Raw genomic sequence first — 20,431 nt, 5'->3', positions numbered from 1 at the left:
CACTTTGGTGCTCCATGATAAGTAGAACAACTACATTGAGCAACAACAGATGACTATTGTTTCTTCTTATCCGTCTCAGCCCTTCTCTAACAGCACCTGTGTGTGCTCAGGACACGGAGTGGTGGCACAGGAGCTGACCCAAGTGTTATCACCACAGGGGTGGCCTCCCACCCAACGCTTATCTGCAGCCACAGGCTGCTGCTTGTCTCTTGGGCATTCCCACAGTGACATAATCTGCTGGTTTGGGATGGTGATGCACCTGAAAACTCTCCTTTTCCCTGAGAACAGAAAAAAACCCTGTCAACTTCAGCAAGAACTGCCCAGAGGGGGCCTCATTCTTCCCAGGCTGTCAATCGGCAGCTGGGGGCTCACAAAACAGGAATGTGGTGTGACTGCACAGGAGGCACTTAGAGAGACAAACAACCCCAGGTCTGCATGGGCTCTGTCATTTGTTACATCTCTGTCTTCCCTAACATATGAGTTTTACAGAAGGGCAACCAAAACACATCAGGTGTTTCCCTGTTGATATCCACTGGGCATCGTGTCCATGACCATCCATGTCCATTGTATGTACTCCTCCATCAAGGCAGGTCTTCCAAGCTCTCCACAAAAGCACCAGTGCAGACACTGCTCGCATTTTTCCACCCCAATTAATGCTCTTCTTATCTTGGATGCAACTGGAAAAAATCTTCATCAATTACTAATGATGATTTCCTTTTGCAGTAACTGAGGAACATTGTTCCTAATATCTTGGGAGACATCCTCACTGTGGTTTTGCTCAGCTTTTGGATTTTTTTTATATTTATTTTGTATATCTATATATATAATATATGTATATTAAACAAAGCAACCGAATTGGCATCGAAGCCACGCGGGCCACCAGTAGAGGGCAAAGGAAGCCAAGGAATTCTCTTCCCCAGAGCAACAAAGAAAACAACGTCATGTCTAACTGGCCTCTGCTCCCGGCGCGGTGGGATCGCACCGTGAATTAGCAAAACATGTTGGCTTTGCTGCGACCAAACGCCAGCGCCGAGGGGAAGTTAAAACGTTACATATAGAGCCCGAAAGAGACGCGTCTGATCGGAGCCGCCCGTCCCCGGGACTCAGGACAGCACATGGGAGAGCGCTGCCGATCCCTGAGCTCCAGAGGGAGCAGCGCGACTCCCACGAGAGCCAGAGCTAAAACCCAGTGACCTAAATATTCTCTCCCGTAGTGCCGCATGAGCAGCTCCCGGGAGCACCACGTTTTACTGCGGAAATGTGAAATTGTTTTGTGGGGGAAGGGAAGGGAAGGACGAGCGAACGATTTGCTCAGAAAGGATAAATCCCTTCACTCTATATGAATGCTTCACCCGGTTTAAAAAAAATCTCATTTTTTAAGATTGGTTGCCTTTGAAATCATACTTTCAATTTCTTTCAGATATACCAACAAGATGCTTGTTAGATATTCCCACGTGAGAGCAAGTTCTCACACAGCACCTGTCATATTTGCAGTTGAATAAACATGACAGCATTTGCACAAATTTCTCTTTCACAAGATGAAATCCCCACAATTTGTGCTTCAGACCCTGGAAATCAAGTGAAAACAATGCCCCGAGAGTACCTGCTGGGAGTTACATTAAGTAACATTATTTTACAAAGTCATATAGTGAAATGCCGATAGGTGCTAACTGCATTTCACAGATTATAAAATAAAAATACACTCAGAATAAAATGTACCAATTATAAAAAATATCATCGCTGACTAAAAGGTGCAGAGAGATCTGTGAATTATGTGCACAATCCTCTGAAACAGGGTCGTGCAGACAGCTCTGTGTGTGCTAATTCCACAATGCCAATGGAAAGCAGTGGGATTTACTCACCTCTCCCAGCCGAGGATGATCACAAACTCTGCTCACAGGCCTCACAGGGAACTCTCTTTTCAACTCAAGACATCAAACCCCTCACTTTCTTGTCATGATTGAACAGAGCTGTTGAGATTTAATGTTCCTTTCAGCACACTTGAGCTGCACTTCATCCCGCCTTCCTCTGAAGTGTGGAGAGGGCAATAACCAAAATAAAAGCTGCCATTTCAGTTGTTCTTCTCATCTCTGGCCACACTTCTGGCGTCTTTTTCTCCATCCAAAGCATCACTGATCAATCTGAATTACTTAAATCAGTTTAATTAACATTGCTTTGTCTTTAAATAGCTTAGCCTTAATCTGTCTAATCCTTTATTGGTTATTTTAATCCTTGTTAAGTTTGTCTCATGATAAAATAAGCAAACTTGCATAAAATTTTGTATGATCTGTATTGGACATTCTAAGGAATTTCATGATTGCCCACACTTCATTCATGTCTTGCTTCAATTCAATGTGAAAGTTCTTACAAATTTTCCTATTCTTACACAACTGGGAAAGCATTTTAATGGAAGGTTGTCTCTTTTGGCAAAAATCCTATCAGTCTGAGGGCCTCAAGAGTTGAAAAGATCTCTCCAAATGTAAAACTAGCATGAAGTGATCACCGGGTTTCCACTCTGCAGCAGCAAATTTCACATCAGCAGCTTGCGAGATGTTTGAAAGGGGAAACTCCTGTGCCAGCACATCTTCAGGCATGCGGCATTCCCAGGGGGAGGGGGGTCGGCAGGGATGTCCCTCTGTCCTGGGGCAGCCCAGGGAGCTCTTGTGACCGAACACCGCGGTTGTTGGCCCTGAGGGAACGGTGTGGAGGTGCCCTCAGGGCGGGGCGGCACCGGCCGCACTGGGGGACTAAGAGCCGACTCAGCGCGTTCGCACCAACCGCGGCGGGGCGGGACAGGACGGAGGGGCCGCCTGACGTGAGCAGGGCCGGGGGGAGGCTGAGGTAACACCATTTTCCCCTCACGCAGCAGCTCCCGTACCCGCTCTCGCCATCGCTGCCTCAGGCGGGGGCGCGCATACACCCACCTCACGGACACGCGCACGCGCGGTCTCGTCACGCCCCCCCGCCCGTGATGCAGCGAGAAACGCCAAATCTCGCGATAACGCGCCTCCGCGTTCTCGCCGCCGGCCGCCATCTTGGAGCGGCAGCTGTCACGTGACCGCTCGCAGTCCTTCGCCTCCGCCTTCCCCTCCCCCCCCCACACCCCCTCACCCGCCGGGAACCGGGCCGGGAGCGCCGAGGCTCGACTGCGGGCGGGGCTCGCCCGCGGGGACATCGCTTATTTTAAGGACGGTGGATACGCCGGGGTTTTTTTATTTTTTTAGAGGGTGGAGAAACTTGCTGCGTTCGCGTTGCTGGGAGCACGGAACTCCCGTGTCGCGGCATGTCCGGTGGCGGGGGAGAGCGGGCAGCGCGCGGCAAGGCCCGGCGGTGGGAGGCGGGGGGTGAAGGAGGGGGGGGCGGGCGCGAGACGGCGGCGGCGGCCACGTGACCGGGGAGGCCGCGCGGGGGGGGGGGCGGGGAGGGTCACGTGGCGGCGCCGAGCGCGCGCCAGCGGCGGGGCGGTGGCCCACGGGGTCACGTGGAAGGGAGGGAGCGCGCGTGGGGGGGAGGCGCGGCGCGGGTCACGTGGTGCGGGCGGCCACGGCCCCCCCCCCTCCCTGTGAGGGGAGGGAGGGCAAAGATGGCGGCCGTGAGTTAGAAAGCGGCGGGCGGCGGGGCCGGCGGCGGACACTTCTAGGAGCCCACGGGAGGACCGAGCACCACAGAGAGTGAGTCCCGCGCCGCCCTTCGCGCCTGGTGCCGCGCCCGCTCGGCCGCCTCCGGCCGCGCCCCGCGGCCGCCCCGCGGGGTTCTCTCCCCTCAGCCCCTCAGCGCGGCCCGCGGGGGTGTCCGGGGTGGGGGGGGACGCGCCGCGTCGGGAGCGGCGCCGCGTCTCGCTCGGCGCCTCAGCCCCGGGGAGGCCGCGCCGCCGCCCCCGCGGGGGTCCCGGCGGGCCGGGGGCGGCCCCAGGGCGGGGGAGACGCCGCCGCCGCCCCGGCCGAGCCCCGGGAGTCCCGCGAACTTCGCGCCCGGGGCCGTGCGGGGGTGGGCGGCGGAGCCCCCCCGGGGTCCCGCGGAGCCCGTTCTGTGGCAGGGGCGGAGGCGGCGGGGGGGTTTGGCCGCCCCCCCGCCCCGCAGAGCCCCCCGCCCGGCCCGCGCCTTTGTGCGCTCCTTGCGCGGCCACCGATTGTCGGGGCTGGCAACGGGGGGATGGGGGGGTTTGATTTATGGAGCCGGAGCGGCTCCGAGAGCCGCCGTGAGACGGAGCCCTCCTGCCCTCCCCCGCGATCGCGGCTGTGCTGGAGGGACGTTCAAAGAGGTGAAGGTCTGGAAACAAAAAAGTCGCGCCTGGGACACGATTACGCAGCCGATTCTGGCCCCAACCCGGAAGTTTATGTCGCGAACACGTGTTGGTGGGAAGGTGGCAGGGCTGCAGCCGCCGACCCTCTGGCCCTCCCGCCGCCTCCCCTGGGGCTTCCCCGCCCGGCAGAGCCCTCCCGGGGCCCCGCAGCCTCAGGGGAGCTGAACCGCAGCGACAGACACGGCCTCAAAGTCCAGGGACTCAAACACAGGTTGCTAGGGTGAGTAATTATTTAACGTAGAAATGCCCCTATAGTCTGAACGGGAAGAGGCCTTGTGGGTTTTTCTTCCTTGTGGGGTTTTTCTTCTATTTTTTTTAGGTTACTTTTTATTATTTTTAGCTGGCCAAGTTCCACGCTGAGTTTGAGAGCGTAAATTGTACTTCCTTCCAGGTACTCATAGGTTGGTTTTGGATGTTTGGTATCTCTTACAGATGAGGTCCATTTTTTAAATGCTTAAAAAATACCTCTGCATTGATCTATTAGATAACTCCAAAGCAAGTAAATAAAATTATTGGTGTAACCAAACGACACGATCTGAAGTTAAGAATTAACTCAGTGATAACCTGTTTGGCTTTAGACTACCAGCACTGTGTCTGGATTAACATTATTTCAATACCTGAGTGTTTTGCAAGCTGCACTCCCTGAAAATTGAAGAACTGTAATTGATGATGTAAAGCAAAGAATTTATTATGGCAGAAATTGTGTAACAACATGACATTTGGATTGGTTTTCTGTATCTGCCTTACAGCCACGAGATGTTCTATTCGTATGCAATCTTAGTCTTTAGACATAAAATGTGGGCAGTTTGTTTTGTTGTCCAGACAATTTCTTTGCTTTCAGAACTGGCTGAGAGCTGCTCTAAAAGCTATTGGAGCAGGTCAGGGATATAGGGAATGCATTTTTGGTGCTCTGAGGTGCACCTGGAACTGGCTCCCAGGCCAGAACTAAGGAGGGGTTGTAGTGCTCTCATGCTGCTCTTATCTCCTTGACTTTTCACTTCTTAAAAACTTTTGTTACTGGTTAAATTATCAGCTCCAGCCATTTAGTCTAAAAGCTGATTTCATGCCAAATCATTGCATTGTAAAGTCTCTTAATATTTGAAGAACTTCTGAATTCCACGTTTTCAAGCAGTGTATCCTGACTGCTGTAAATTTTGCAGAACAGTCATTAAAGAGCTTTGAGGCAGAGTGTAATCCCACAGCACCCTGAACTATCCCTTGTGTCCTTGCAAGCTTTGACTTTAGAGAGGTAACCAGCATTGGAAAGATGGATAGGATTTTTTCCAAGATTGGATTAACTTCCGATTTTTGTGAAAACAACCTTGCACATGTAAATGAAACGTTAACTACTGGTCTTGGGGTTAAGGCAGGGAAGGATGAGCGAGTTCAGTAATTAGGGTTTTACTCTGATTGGATGGTGACTTGGAAAGGGTCAGGAGGGGTTGGGTTGGTTGGGTTTTTTCTTTTGTTGTTACCCAGGTTGCCTTCTGGAGCCAAAAGCTGGGAGATGAGCAGAACCCACGTGGATATCCAGAGAATCCTGTTGTGTGGGGTGGGGGGTAACAGCCCTTAAACCTCTGTTGGGAGAGGCTGCAAAGGAAGATGTGAAACTTTCAGGTCATTAATAACTCACAGTTTAGACTAGCAGGGAGTTTGGGGGGTGTGTCTGTCTTGCCTCTACAACTCCAGTATTTGTGTGATATTTTAAATGGCTTCCGGGTGACATGTGTTCCTCAAAAAGCCAGTGGGATAAACCTTCCAATAAAATGAGAGCAGGAGTTGCCAACTCCATTGGTGTCCCAGGCCAAGCACTAACACCCAAGTTTGCAGTTGGATTCAGGACAGAGCCCAGGTGTCCAGAGGGTTTGGGAATAGCTGTGCCTGGTTGATTGTGATGTTTGATTTGGACTAACCTGTGATTCTGTAATTGATTATGGTTTTTAAATAAGCACTTCAGGCATACAGTGTTACAGTGTGTAACTCACAGACCTGAAAATCAAAAGCCACTTCATTCTTTGGGATTCAACCATTGTCTTTCTCAGGGCAAACAGAGCAGGTTGCTCGACATGTGTTTTAAAATCTTTTTTTCTTCTTTTTTGTTTTGCTTTTTGTACCAAAGCTAAAATGGAAGGAAGAAGAGAGCCAGGTTGGCATGGATACATGACATAGTATTAAACATGACATTCTGGTTTTGTGTCTTTAAATCAGAAATTATTTACATAATACCAAACAGTGGTAGCAAAACTGTCTTTTTATCAAAGTTTTAGGCTGTATTCTTCAGCAGAAGAGAACCTTATAGAAATGCTTGGTGTGTTTTGGTAGCACTTCTTGAAATGGCAGCAATTTACATTTTTTTCTTAATACAGAGAAAATAATTGAGAAACTACTGGTGTTGACATTTTATAAATACTTTTTTTTAGTTTTATTTCATAGGTTGATTTTTGCTCAGTGACATTGAACAACCTCACTAAACATAGACAATCTTATCTGCAAGATTCTGCACACTCAAAACAGTTCTTGGAGTGATGAAATGCTGAGGGAACAGCTTGTAATATTCACAACTTTTTAATAAGTATTTTCTTTTGGAGATTTTAAAGATGTGGCAAGCAGGTCCTTATATAGTATTGCCAAGGCTGAGCTGCAGAGCTTGATAAAGTCACTTTTCACTTAACTGAGGAGCCTCCTACCTTGCAAGATTATGGAGCTGTTTCAGCCTGATAATGTTTTAGGCTTAACCAGCATGTGTCACAGAAAATAAACTCAGCTACCACAATGCAGCTTCTCCTGTATTTTTCTCCTCATTTAATTTCCTTGCTAAATTAAAACAGGGAGGGTGGGCAGCAGTGGGGCTTGGAAGTTACACAAAGCCTAAAATTGGTGCTAAGTATTCAGTGACTTTTAATGTAAAAATTCTGGAAGTTCAGAATTCCTTTTGTTCCAAACAATGCAGCTTTGTTCCTAGTGTACAGAAACAAAATAACTGAAACTAGTCAAACTTTCATTGTCCAAACCGACAGACAAACAATTGCAGTTGTTTTGCTGAACTTTTTGCTGGATTGTGAGCAACTACAAATTTTTAAGACTTAAAATTGGGGTTATCATGAGAGAGATGCAGCCGGGGGATTTCTCAGTGACAAGGGATTCCTCTGAACTGGAGATACCCTGGAATTGTAGAAATTGCTTTGCTGGTTCCCCTCACCAGTCATCTAGTGAAAACTTGGAAATATGGAATTAAAGCATTGCTTCTGAACCCTGTGAAACTGTCTTAAGATATCTGAGCCATCATGGTTTTAAAGGTTAAAAATGTCAAGTTTGGTGTCATCATGGATATGTTAAACTTGACTTAAAAGAGACTTGATGGGTGGTGACACCATTTTAGGGTGGCTGGGGAAGATGTGTTTGTGTGGTGTTGGTGTGAGGGGTTTTTCCTAGCCTTGGTTTTGTTTTGAGTCTCAACTTCATAGAAAGGCCTTTCCTTTGTACATTGTGAGAGTAGACTAGAAGTCATCTGGAGTAATTTTTTTTTCTCTTAGTTTTCTTGAAGTAAACAACCCCAAGCTTCTGACTTTCTGTGCCTCTATTCAGTACAGCCACTTACCTCTCAACTAAGTTTTAGTCATCTGTCCTTGGAGATCAAAACTCCATCCAGACCAAAGAATGACACAAGTGACGTTTTCTTCTGTTGGACACTGAAAGATTTTAGTTTATTCCTCCTTTGAGCACTTTGTGGAAGGGTGTTCATGCCTCTTCCTAATGGATACTGTAAAGTTATGATTGTAGAGCGTTTTGGAGCTTCTGTTTGATGGGGTGACTTGTGTGAATTCCCCTTCTGTGGAGAAATTCACCTTTGGTGGCTACCCTGAGTTCTGAACACCAAAATTACTGATAAGCAAAAACTTCCTCTGCACACTTGAGCCTTTCTCCCCTAACCTGTTTCTGGTTAGTAAACAATGCTGTGAGTGTCTAAACTTAGATGGGATGGTCACTGGTAGGATTTTAGCCTGATGAAAATGAAGGCTTTATCTTACCCCATTAATATATATAATCCCCTTTTTTGAGATGGGAACTTCAGTCATTCTGAAAGGTGAAGCTGAATGTCAGTTCTTAATCGTTTTTCTTGACCAGTTCAGGCTTCCAGGAGACAGGCTGGTGGGTTCATTAAATCTGCTAGGTGTCTTAATGTTTCTTAATGTCTTCTGTACCTGGTAACTACAAACCAGGCTATTCTGCCAATTTATCTGATCACCTGAAATGCCTTTAAAAACAGAGTCTGGTTCTGACAAGCAAGTGGTGTTTGATGGGGTTGTGTGTGGTCAGTAGCAGTCCTGCCAAGTGTTTGTTACTTAGATACTCTTTTGGGTATCTTTAAATGTTTGCTTAAAAGTGTATCTTCCCCTTGTCCCAGTACCTCAGATCCACTGCTTCACTTGTGGTGCCATCATCTCGGTGTGAACCCACTGAAGGAAGGTTTCTCCCTGCCGTTGGACAGACTAAAACTAAGAAGAATAAGAATTAAGTGCCCCAGGCTTAACTTATTACAAGAATTACCTGTTCTGCCAAAGGTGCTGAGGAATATGTGTGACCAGCCAGCTGGATGTGCTGAGCTGTGCCTGTCCAAAGGAGAAGCAAGGGAATGCTGCTCGGGGGGCTTGGGAAGGAATATCTAAAATGCCAACAAATATTCTTGTCCTCTTACCTGCTTTAGAGTAGGTGTTTGGCTTCGGTTGGTTTTGTTGTTTGTTACCAGTGGGTGTAAAGGGGGTGTGGAGAGTAAGTGAAGTGAAGACCTACTTGAGGTGTATCTTAACCTGTAAAGGCAGCAGCTCAAGTTCTGTGGAATCATTTAATTTTTGTCTTAATACTCGGGCAGGGTTTCTTTCTTAAGCAAGTGAAGCACGTTATCTTCCTTCTTCATCTTTAAACATGGACTATTTGGCTTTTTAATAAGTTTTTACACTGTCTAGAATAGCTTCTTGAAATTAATTTTGCTTGTCCTCCACATAAAGGAGCCTGTGACCTGCTGGTGGTGTCCTATTTAATATATAGTTACACACTATCATAGTGGCACGTTTGCTCCTTCCACCACGCCAAACAAAATTTCTCCAGTGAATGAATGTAACCTAATGTAGCAGCAAGCAAGAAATAAAAGCTTTCCTTAAGCTCTTTATCACTAACTTGTTACAAGATAAAGTAAATGAGTTTTAATTGTGCTTCCCTCCTGCCGTTGCTTCACTGACAAAGACAGTTCATTAGCATAACACAGTCTCACCATTTCTGCTTTTGGTGTGTCTTATAATGCTTGAAAATAAAGTGCAACAAAGACTAGAAAAGGTGTCTTTTTAAGTTTATGACCATGATAACTTTGTAGTAAACTGTTTAATTCTTCCTGCTTGTAAATGTGGTGGGTATATTAAAAATATTTTTAAAAACAAAACAGAGGAAAAACCTACAAACAAAAGAACCAACAAATCTAGAAAGTGAAACTCTGCGTACAAGAGGCTGCACCTAAATCCGGGAAAGGGAGTGCTGTGCATGTGAGAAAATAGATCAAAATTAAATGTAACTTGTATTTACACTTCTGTTTCTTTTTTCTTTTCAGAGATGGTGGAGCCAGGACAAGACCTGTTGCTTGCTGCTTTGAGTGAGAGTGGAATCAGTCCAAATGATCTCTTTGATATTGACTCTCCGGACGTGGTTCTTGCAAATCCAGCACCAACTCCAGCTGTTCAGCAGGTTAAAACAAGAACAGGGGTTTGCTAGAGGACATGAGAGCTTGGGCTTGGTGTGTTGGGAGGGGTGGGGAGGGTGGTGTTCACAGCAAACGCTTGAAGAATGTGGAGTTCTCATGAACTTCTTGTTTCACAGTCCTGAGTTGGGAAAATTACTTGCTAATCATTTTAAACCTTTATACAGAAAAGCAATTTGAAACACTTCGGGTCAGTACAAACATAAATAAGCTTAACTTCTGGACATGACATGGGGGATGCTGTCATGTGTGAGAACTTTTCTGTCACTGGAGTCTGGCTTCTCTACTATAAAATGCACAAAAACTGTAACACAGTACCGGGTTTAAGCTCCAAGATAGCCTTCAATCTGCCAGATTGTAACAGTTTCAGCCTGGGAACAGAAGCCTTGAGGTTTTATTCCTGCTAACTTGTTTCCTGATGCTTTGTTTCTGCAGTCAGTACCTCTTAGTGCATTAGAACTGGGCCTGGAGGCTGAGGCTGCAGCTGCTGTGAAACAAGAACCAGAGACTGTTTCTACTCCAGCCTTATTAAATGTTCGGGTAAGAACTGGTGCTCCAGGATTTGTGGGTGTGGTGTGGTGGGTTCACCTGGGCTGGACATCAGGTGCCCACTAAGCTCCTTTATCACTCCCCCTGCTCAGCTGGACAAAGGCTGAAAATGTGAGGTGAAGGGCTCCTGGGTTGAGACAGGGACAGGGAGATCAGCAATTTGTCTTGGGCAGACCAGCCTCAGCTTGGGGAAGTGAATTTATTGCCAGCTAACAATGGAGTAGGATAATGAGAAATAAGAACAAATCTAAAAATACCTTCCCCCCACTCCTCCCTTTGTCCTGGGCTCAACTTCAATCCTGACATCATCATCTGTTGTCTTTGCCGCTCCTCGTTCCTCATGCTTCTCCTCTGCTTCTGCAGCTCCTTCACAAACTTTCCAAATGTGGGTCCTTCCCATGGGCTGCAGTTCTTCATGAGCTGCTCCAGCTGTGTCTCCTGTATGGCCACAGATCCTGCCAGAAAGCCTGTTCTGGCATGGACTCCTCTCTAATGGGTCACAGTGTCCTTTGGGCACATCCACCTGCCCTGGCAGGGGGTCCTCTGTGGGCTGCAGGTGGATCTCTGCTCCACTGTCACCTCTGTGGGCTGCAGGTGGATCTCTGCTCCACTGTCACCTCTGTGGGCTGCAGGTGGATCTCTGCTCCACTGTCACCTCTGTGGGCTGCAGGTGGATCTCTGCTCCACTGTCACCTCTGTGGGCTGCAGGTGGATCTCTGCTCCACTGTCACCTCTATGGGCTGCAGGTGGATCTCTGCTCCACTGTCACCTCTGTGGGCTGCAGACAGACATCCTGCCTCACTGTGGGCTCCAGGGGAATCCCTGTTCCAGCACCTGGAGCACCTCCTCCCTCTCCTTCTTTGACCTTGGTGTCTGCAGTTTATGTATTGGGAATTCTCTTTAGCTCAGGGTTCCTGTACCTGTAGTAGTCATGTCTTGTACCTGGGTGATGAATCCTTCATCCTGTTTTTTTATTTTCCTTACCTTAAAATAACATTTAAAAATAACTTTCTTAAATATGTGCAGCAATATATTGAAAGACACTTCTCGCAGCACAAGGTAATTACTCTGGCATCTTCAGCATGTTATTTGAAGTCATTTCTTATTACAAGTGTCTTCTAAAACCTGATGTCTCCTGTTGATGAAAGGCTAATAAAGTCTGCTTGGGTTTTTTTACTGCTTTCTGAAAATCTCCCTGGTTCTCTGTTGCCAGCAACCACCATCCACCACAACCTTTGTGCTGAATCAAATAAATCAGCTTCCAACCTTGGGGACTACAATTGTGATGACAAAAACGACGCCTGTCACGACCACCAGACAGACCATCACTGTAGCAAAGATCATCCAGACCAGCACAACCACCCGGCCCTCGGTGGCAGCACCAGCAGTAAGAAATGCCTTGACCACTGCACCTTCCAAGGACCAGATTCAGCTGAAAGATCTGCTCAAGAATAATAGTCTTAATGAACTCATGAAACTGAAGCCACCTCCTAATATTGCCCAACCAGTAGCAACAGCAGCAAGTGAGTTTTCTTCTTTTTTTTTTCACCATTACAGTATTTTAAATAGTAAAATAATGATCTTTGCCCATCTTGGATTTTCACTGATTAGTACAATACCATGGTAAAATGAAGTGATTGAGCAAAACCGATAAAATTCATTCTAACTTTAAAAGTGTTCAATTCAGTGGTATAAAATAACGGGCTTCTTAAAAAATTAAGCTCTTGATTTACTTCATGGAATGAGGAAAATGACATTTTTGATTGCAGCTGGAAAATTGGTAAAATTAATCTATGAGCATTACTGAAATCAGTTAACTGTCTTACTGGAGTCTGCATCAGTTCCTGTTGTACTGTGTACTTGCTGTGCAGCTGTAACAAACTAGTACCTTGTTTGGCATCTTCCAGACTAGATTTGTAGCACATGCTACAAATGGTGCTCCTGGGATAAGGTGTTTCTGTAAAGTGTCTCCTGCAAAAGAAAAATCTGTCCCTCTGTTTCATTGAAGGCATCAGATCTACTGTTTAAAAACTTAAGTCCTAAAAACTTGCTGTTCGTTTTCATGTCACCTCTGAAATGTTGTGTTAACTTAAATGCCACAACTATTTCGTTACCACACTCCCAATCTTGGTTTTATGATTCCTTTCATAATACTTCCTTGTATGTTATTTCTAACATGTGCTCAACTTAATGTAAGGGAAAAGCTGCATGTGTGTGAAATTCTGGTTTAATTCTTTCCTGTTACTCTAATTTCAGCATGAGGTTAAGGTCAGACTAATTAGTTAGAAAATATCTTTATTGCTGTTGTTTTTCTGTAAGGTACACAGGCTTTTTCTGGGTTTCTTTATTTTCATTGTGTCTGAAATGAGCTTTGCTGATTTTATAGGTGTGGTTGGCATAACCTATTTTCTGTCTGCAGATCGAGAGTGCAGTGAATGAGCTGCCTGGGAGGACTGAAACAAAAAGCAGAATGTGCCTCCTCATTTCATTGCCTTCTGTCAGGGAGTGGTTGACAAAACTTAAAGTTCAGACCTTAAATGAAGTTGGGGTGGGGGTAAAGGAGTGAGGAAGAGGAGAGAAGGTTTTACAGGATTGACTTATCCCCTTGGTGCAAAGTGAAAACTCACAGAAGCACAGAATAGGTGACATCAATCCACAGATTGTTATAGTGGCACAGCTGTAGAAAATATTGAATCTGTAGCATCTGTATGAAGTAAAAAGGAGACATGCAACTTCCAGAACTGCATTTCTAATCTTATTTGTGTTCTTGTGTTTCTGTAATTTTTTTCATGTTTACAAAAAGAATTTGACAATACTTGTGGCAAATTGAAAGGCAGAGAAGCTCTTGAAAGGAAACCATGGTCTTTTCATATAATTCAGGCAGCAGGAGTTCTAGATTGGCAAATATTAAAAAGTTGAATTATGCAATGTCTTTGAGGAAAATTTTTATTTGTGCAAGTGCCGTAATTGGTTTTTTGGGCAATTATGCTAAATTTATTACACAATGGAAGCTTGACAGCCGGTTTCAATGTTTTACATATATCCTTGTGTAAATCACTTTTGTTCTGTACTGAGCCCCATTGCCAGTTGCTTCCAAATGTGGCTGAGGACAGGGAAGTTAATAAATGGTCTTCTTAAAGGATCCTGTTATAAACTTTAAACAATTGAGTCCAAAGTGTTGACTTTTTGTTTTACAGAACTAATTGTAGTTTCTTCTAAGGTGGTAAATGCCACCAGACCAGGTAAGTTCATTTCTGTTGAAACTCTGAGCTTTTTGGTTTGTTGTTAAACTTCAAAGCCTCACAAGGTGGAGTAGCTGTAAATCCTGTGTATAGATTTGGTGAAGGTGAAAGATAATTTTTATTAAATATTGAAATATACACAACTGTGAGACACAGTGGCATTGCATGGGGAGGTCCTTCAGTCAAAAGAGTAACAGGATTTAACTCCTTGGACTTGTTACTTTGCTCAGAAGCATTGATTGTGTTGAAGCATTGGTGTGCTATTTGGTATTTTAAACTTCTAAATGTTAATTTGAGTTGCTGTTTGGAGGGAATTCCTGTAAACCACAGCTTTCCTTTTGTAGCTGACCTAAGCAATGGTGCAGTGAAGAAGGAGGCTTCCACAAAAGAGGTAGCAAGAATATGGATAAATGACATTAAAATGAGAAGTTTCTCACCCACCGTGGTAAGTGGTACAAATAATTTGCCAAATGAGTGTGTTACTGGCCACAAGCACCTGGGGCCAGTTTCAAGGGTTACTCATCCGTGCCTTGTGTGTGGTGGAATTGTCAAGTGCAGCTGTTTTGTTCAAAAGCTCAGTTTCTCCACTAAAAACTTGGTTAGATGTTTAAAACTAACAGCTGTGTGGAGCAGAGACTACTGAGTAAATGACAATTTCAAGAAGTTACTGTTCTTAACAGAACCTCATTGTATGTGTGAAGAGAAGGGTGTGCTGATTAAAGGTGATAAGCACATCCCTTGCTCTGGGGTAAGGCGCTTTCTTTTGAAATAACTTTTCCAATGAGGAAAGCCAGAGTTCCTCTGGCACAGCTGTCCTTCTGGGCGGTTGGATTGAAGATGTAAATTGAGTATCTTTCAATTTTCTAAATGTAATAAAATTACATTCTGATGCTGTAATTGAGTTTTGGCATCTTCACTGATAGCTGGACTCAGACTGAATTTGGGAAGAACTGTGCTCCTCAGTCACTGGCATATAGAAGCCTTTTGAGATCGCTTTTGTATTAAACATTAATAATTGTGGAAGATGTTTGATTTGTCATCTAGCAAGTACTTTACAAATATTCAAATACTTCCATTGATCAAGGCCACAGTAAAAAATGGGTAACTGTCAGGCTTCAGAGAGTACTGGGTAGAGCTGTGACTATTGTAACTATTCCCCAAAGTTGTAAAATTACATCATGAGTGTGAAACTGCTCATGACTTTAGGGGAGTACTTGGAAATTAGGGCTGTTGTGTTTTCAGGACAGTTTTCTTTAAGTCATAGTCCGGTTTTAATATGCTGTAAGAGGAGTTCCTTTTTAATTCTGCTTATGCAAATTTGGGGTACTTGATCTCTTTGCAAAGGAGAGGAAGTTCCCTGTCTTCGTGTCTTTGAAGGATGGTTCGGAGCGTGAGGAATGTACATTCCTGTCTGTAGTTTTCCCAGCTATTCCCTAGTTCAGCCAGTCCATGTGTTAAAACACTCAAGTCCAAGTTTGTCCTCATTTCCTTTCTCCTGTTTGTTTTCAGGACATGGAATATTGACAATGTGCTGTTTGACTAACAGGAGTATTTCTCTCTTGCAGAAAGTGCCAGCAGTAAAAGAGGAGGAGGAACCTGAGGAAGAAGATGAGGAAGAAATGGGCCATGCAGAGACTTATGCTGAGTATATGCCAATAAAATGTACGACCTGCTGTTTAGTTACATCAAAAGGCTGAAATGCTTTCAGAGCTAATTTGTTTTGTGATTACTAACAGCAGAAAACAGATAAGTTACTGTCTGAGTCAAGTTAAAAGAACCTAAATATGTTGTAGGTTTTCCTAGGAAATTTTTTGTCTTCTACAGTGCTGAGTTTTGGAAGATATGTGGATTTTTTTAATAGAAGGGGAATTCTTTAGTGTATCTTTGAGCAGTATTTGTTTCACAGATATGACTGATGAATCAAGATAGGCAATTTTTAACTATGTTAAGATGCCTTGTGCCTCAGCAGAGGAAATTTTGTGAGGGGATTAAGTGCTCACTGCTACACTTAAAAATCTACTTTGAGTCTTTTGGTGTGAAATCACCCTGAGCACATTCTTCCTGCATTGTTCCTGGCTGACTACTTAGAACTGGTTCTTGGTTGGTTTTCTTTTAAGTGAATCTTTTACTGCTGTTAATTGCCATCTTCTGTTTTTTCTCCTTTCTTTTTATTGTACCCATTGACAGAAAGCTGTTATCTTGTTTCCTAAGTACATTGTTGACCTGCTGTATAAGCAAGGCAAGAAATTTTACATGGAGTTTGTAGCTAAACAGTTAATTTTTATTGTCACTGATGAGATCTGTCAGCAATTAAACCATGTCTGTTCTAAATCTTTTCTCCTCTCATTCTGCTTAAAAACAGCACTATATAAATAGAGAGAAGAATGTTGCTTTTGTGATTCTGGCATCCTGAGGCTGCCTCTGGCCTTTTGGGAAGACAAGGTCCAGACTGGTTTTTCTCAAACATGTCAAGTCCCCAAATAATTTAATTTTCTATTAAGTGACTTTTATCTAATTTCATAAAAATTGGGGGAAGGTGGTGAGAAGAGAAAGTATGATTGCAGTTAAAAATTCAGATTAATGTGTTCCTTGATTTAACACTTGACAGACTGTTGCAATGAAACGTTGTTGACTTCGGACTTTGCAATCACAATTGTAGTTTGTTTTGGTGTAAATATAATAACTTGTGCTGCAGCACCAGAGCTCTGGATCATGTTTTCATCTTCTCCCTTCCTTTTCACCCAGTAAAAATTGGGCTACGTCATCCTGACCCAGTAGTGGAAACCAGCTCGTTATCCAGCGTGACTCCTCCTGATGTGTGGTACCAGACATCAATATCAGAAGAAACAATTGATAGTGGCTGGTTGTCAGCTTTGCAACTTGAAGCAATCACTTATGCAGCCCAGGTATGCCAGATATCGGTGCAGCTTAAAAGCTAACAGAGAATTTAAGAAGAAAAACTACTATCTGACAAGCATAGCTATGTCAGTTTTACAAGGAGATAAAATAATAAGAGCTTAAAGGTCTGAGTTGCATTAGGAGGTGGCAGGTGAGCTTCAGTTCACATAAATGGGAGGTAATACACCTAGGAAAGCTTTTTCTAAATCACTTCCATAATGCTGATCTCCAACTGTCTTAAAACTCAGGAAGAACAAGTTAGTCATTTTTATTTCTCTGAAATAACTTAATGGCTGCAGTAGCAGCAGGCTGAGAAACTGAGCCCTGTTTGACGTCACTGGGGGGGGTATGGAGAGCAAGACTGGGTGTTATTTTGCTGCTGAATTACACTTCAGTGTGCCCACAGCAGATGTGTGTGCAGCACTCTGTGTGTTGGAGAGGGAGAGAGTGAAGTTGAACTAAAATTGGCACAGGAGGGAAGTTGCCTCTTGAAAAAAAGACTAATGTGGCTGGGCCACCTGGGGCTGGAGAGGAGAAAAGGAATGGGAGTGAAATATAGGTTTACATAACCAGGAAGTCAGTGATAGCCCACAAAACCCAGGAACAAAAGCGAACTTGGTGAAAGGAGATTTGGTTTAAAATGGGCAGAACAACACTGCTGTCCACAGGCTCTGGATGTCTGGGTCTTGCTGCTGTAAAAGGCTGTGGAAGTGCTTTTTGGGGTGTTAGGAAAAAGGCACTGAAAGAATTACACAGATCTGTAGAACAGGCATAGGTGTGCTGAGGGAAGAAGGGAGAATGGATCACATAAAGCAGTTAAGCTCATATGCTTTCCTGAAATAAAATCCCCTTTTCCTGCTGCCAGGGGTTTGCTTGGACCACTGGTCTTCTCCAATAGGATGTTTCTTATGTTTGCTCATTTCTGACAATCCCCAGTGATGTGTTCTGGAGAATGGGTACAAGTTTTTTGTTCTTTCTCCTACAGCAACATGAAACATTCCTGCCCAATGGAGACAGAGCTGGATTCTTGATAGGTGATGGTGCTGGTGTAGGAAAAGGAAGGACCATAGCTGGAATAATCTATGAAAATTACTTGTTAGGCAGAAAAAGAGCAGTCTGGTAAGTGTGTGAGGATTTGTTAGAGCAGACACTCCAGTGACTGTATGACTTCAATTCAGGGTCATCTGTCTTCTGACAAAAGTTGTAGCAACTGCTTTTTGAGCTTCTGCTGTACTTACAGAACTTGCCTTGTTTTCTGTCCTCAGGTTTAGTGTGTCAAACGATCTGAAATACGATGCTGAAAGAGATTTGAGAGATATTGGAGCAAAAAACATATTGGTTCATTCATTAAACAAGGTGTGGAAACTTTTTACTATGTACAGTTGAGGCAAAGCCTTAGGTACGCTGGTGTGACGGGTTGTGCATGTTGACTGTTTTAAGAGCAAGAATGTACTAATTTCAATAAATGTGCTGTCTAGGCCTTGTTTGACAGGCCTTAATCTTACAAAGAACCACACAGAGCTTTAAGTTAATCATGTAAATAGGCCCCTTGTAGGATTAAGTCTTAGCATGTGCTGTTTTTTAATTACTCTTCAAGCCACTACTGACACTGCTAGTAGAGTATTTTCTAGGAAGTTGAAGTATTCCTTAAATCTTTAAAGCTTTGTAGCATTTGATTTCTTTCCTTTCTATCTCTCAGTGCACATTTCAGATGTAATACATTTTGTGTGTAATACTTGAATAATGGACTTGCTCAGTGTCTTGTTAAAGCAGCAGTGGTGTGAGCAGTTATTTTTGGAGGCTGTGCCTCTGCTCAGGATTAGCCACTTAAATTGTGAAGTGTAATTGCTGGTTGAATTCACTGAACTTAAAGTTTGATTTAAGTTATAGTTTTGCTTTGTGAGTTCTTAATTTCTAAACTAAAGCTTTAGAAATCATCACTTGTGGTAGCAGCAGTAAATACACTTGAGGTATTGGCTTTAAAGGGATACATTGGAACTAAAAGCTCAGTTGTATTTAAATTAAGGAAAGTGTGTAGCCAAAAAATGTGTCTGTTAAGCTTCTGAAACCTCAGCTCTAGTCTTCCTTAAGTGTGTATTTAAATAAGGCCCTGTATAAGCCCTTAACCACATTGCCACGTGCCAGCTGTGCCCTGAATCAGGATGTGGGATATGGGTGGGTCACCGTGTTCACACCTTAAGGGTTGAGACCATAATCATCTGGGAGGTGGGATTGAGGAGGGATCTCTTTTGATTAATTTCTGTAATTTATTTTTATTGCAGTTCAAGTATGGGAAAATCTCTTCCAAACATAATGGAAGTGTGAAGAAAGGTGTCATCTTTGCTACCTATTCTTCTCTTATTGGGGAAAGTCAGTCTGGAGGGAAATACAAAACCAGATTAAAGCAGCTGCTTCACTGGTGTGGTGAAGACTTTGATGGTGTTGTATCCTTTGTCTGGAGTTCAGTTTATTCTAACCCAACTTCTATTTAAACTTAAATCTTTACAGATAATAATATATTTGTAGGTGTTGTTCTTTATTTGTGTTGGCAATCAGTTGTGTGCATGCTCTGACATGAGACTTGAAGTTTTATAAACTATATGCCAGAAGTATTATCATTATCTTGTTACCACACAACTCAGGTACAAGAAGGAAGCTTCTGCTTTTTCTATAACAAACACATAAGATTCTTAAGCATCATATTTTAATTTTACACTAAAATTCTCTCCAGTGAATTATTAAAAAAAATCGAGTATCAACAGCATTCTCAAGAACTCAAGTGTTGGCCATTGTGTTCTTAAATACTGAACCAGTAGCTAAATGTTTTCCCAAGATTTTTAGTGAAAAAACACTAATGTCTTCTTGAGTCAATGATTTACCTGTTGAAATTAGCAGTTTTTCTTGCCTTCTGTTTGAGATCCTCACTCTAAAAATGTGGGACGAAGTTTTCCTTAATTACAGTTCAGATTGTATTTGATGAGTGTCATAAAGCAAAGAACCTGTGTCCTGTTGGTTCATCAAAACCAACAAAGACAGGTCTGGCTGTACTGGAACTTCAAAATAAACTTCCCAAAGCCAGGGTTGTTTATGCCAGTGCCACAGGTATGTGCTGCTGGGTTTGCACTCAGTGTCTCTGAATGTCTTTGCTGGCACTGATTCAGACTCTGTTCTTCTCCTCAGGTGCATCTGAGCCAAGAAACATGGCATATATGAACCGGCTTGGAATTTGGGGTGAAGGAACTCCCTTCAGGGAATTCAGTGATTTTATTCAGGCTGTTGAAAGAAGGTAATATTTCATTTCAAAGACCTACAGCAGGAACACACGTAGCTGTGCCTGACTGTGCTCTGCAGTTCCTTGTCTTCACTCACTCAGTCCTCTGCAGACATGTCCTGTCACACCAAGAACTTTCTAACTCTGGCAGAAATGTACTTTATCTTAGGTGGTGAAAAATAGGATGTTTCTCTTCCTCACAGAAAAATTGGAGGGCTTTAGAAGCTTGTTGGGAAAAAAACCCTTAATGTGTGTATTAGGAAAGGAAAAGACTTTGCTCCCCATGAAAACACGCTGTGTGTGCTGTCTGCTCAGTGCAGTTGATGGCTCACTGCAGAAGGCCTCTGTTTATGCATCAGCTCAGGCAATTTAATAGGAGGAAATCTCATTCTTGTCCTTACTGGCATAAGAACCCAGCTCAG

The 20,431-nt window shown here is 43.9% G+C and overlaps 1 protein-coding gene across 2 annotated transcripts in view; it reads left to right on the top strand.

The window, feature by feature from the left end:
• Positions 1–3,503: 3,503 nt before the first annotated feature.
• SBNO1 (strawberry notch homolog 1) overlaps positions 3,504–20,431 on the top strand; it is a 30,678-nt gene continuing 13,750 nt past the window's right edge. Inside the window, exons 1-12 of one of the 2 annotated variants that reach the window (XM_032705518.1) lie at positions 3,504–3,671; positions 9,903–10,036; positions 10,485–10,589; positions 11,812–12,121; positions 14,185–14,285; positions 15,406–15,502; positions 16,586–16,746; positions 17,724–17,857; positions 18,004–18,094; positions 19,021–19,182; positions 19,705–19,840; positions 19,919–20,024. In XM_032705518.1, coding sequence (XP_032561409.1) covers positions 9,905–10,036; positions 10,485–10,589; positions 11,812–12,121; positions 14,185–14,285; positions 15,406–15,502; positions 16,586–16,746; positions 17,724–17,857; positions 18,004–18,094; positions 19,021–19,182; positions 19,705–19,840; positions 19,919–20,024 — 1,535 coding nt within the window. In that variant the 5' untranslated portion in view covers positions 3,504–3,671; positions 9,903–9,904. Of the gene's footprint in view, positions 3,672–4,148; positions 4,524–9,902; positions 10,037–10,484; positions 10,590–11,811; positions 12,122–14,184; positions 14,286–15,405; positions 15,503–16,585; positions 16,747–17,723; positions 17,858–18,003; positions 18,095–19,020; positions 19,183–19,704; positions 19,841–19,918; positions 20,025–20,431 lie in introns of those variants that run through there. The other variant, XM_032705519.1, reaches the window with a different exon arrangement.

The sequence above is a fragment of the Chiroxiphia lanceolata genome, chromosome 18 (assembly GCF_009829145.1).
Source record: "Chiroxiphia lanceolata isolate bChiLan1 chromosome 18, bChiLan1.pri, whole genome shotgun sequence".
Taxonomy (NCBI): Eukaryota; Metazoa; Chordata; class Aves; order Passeriformes; family Pipridae; genus Chiroxiphia; species Chiroxiphia lanceolata.
This window is presented reverse-complemented; position numbering and strand designations above follow the sequence as displayed.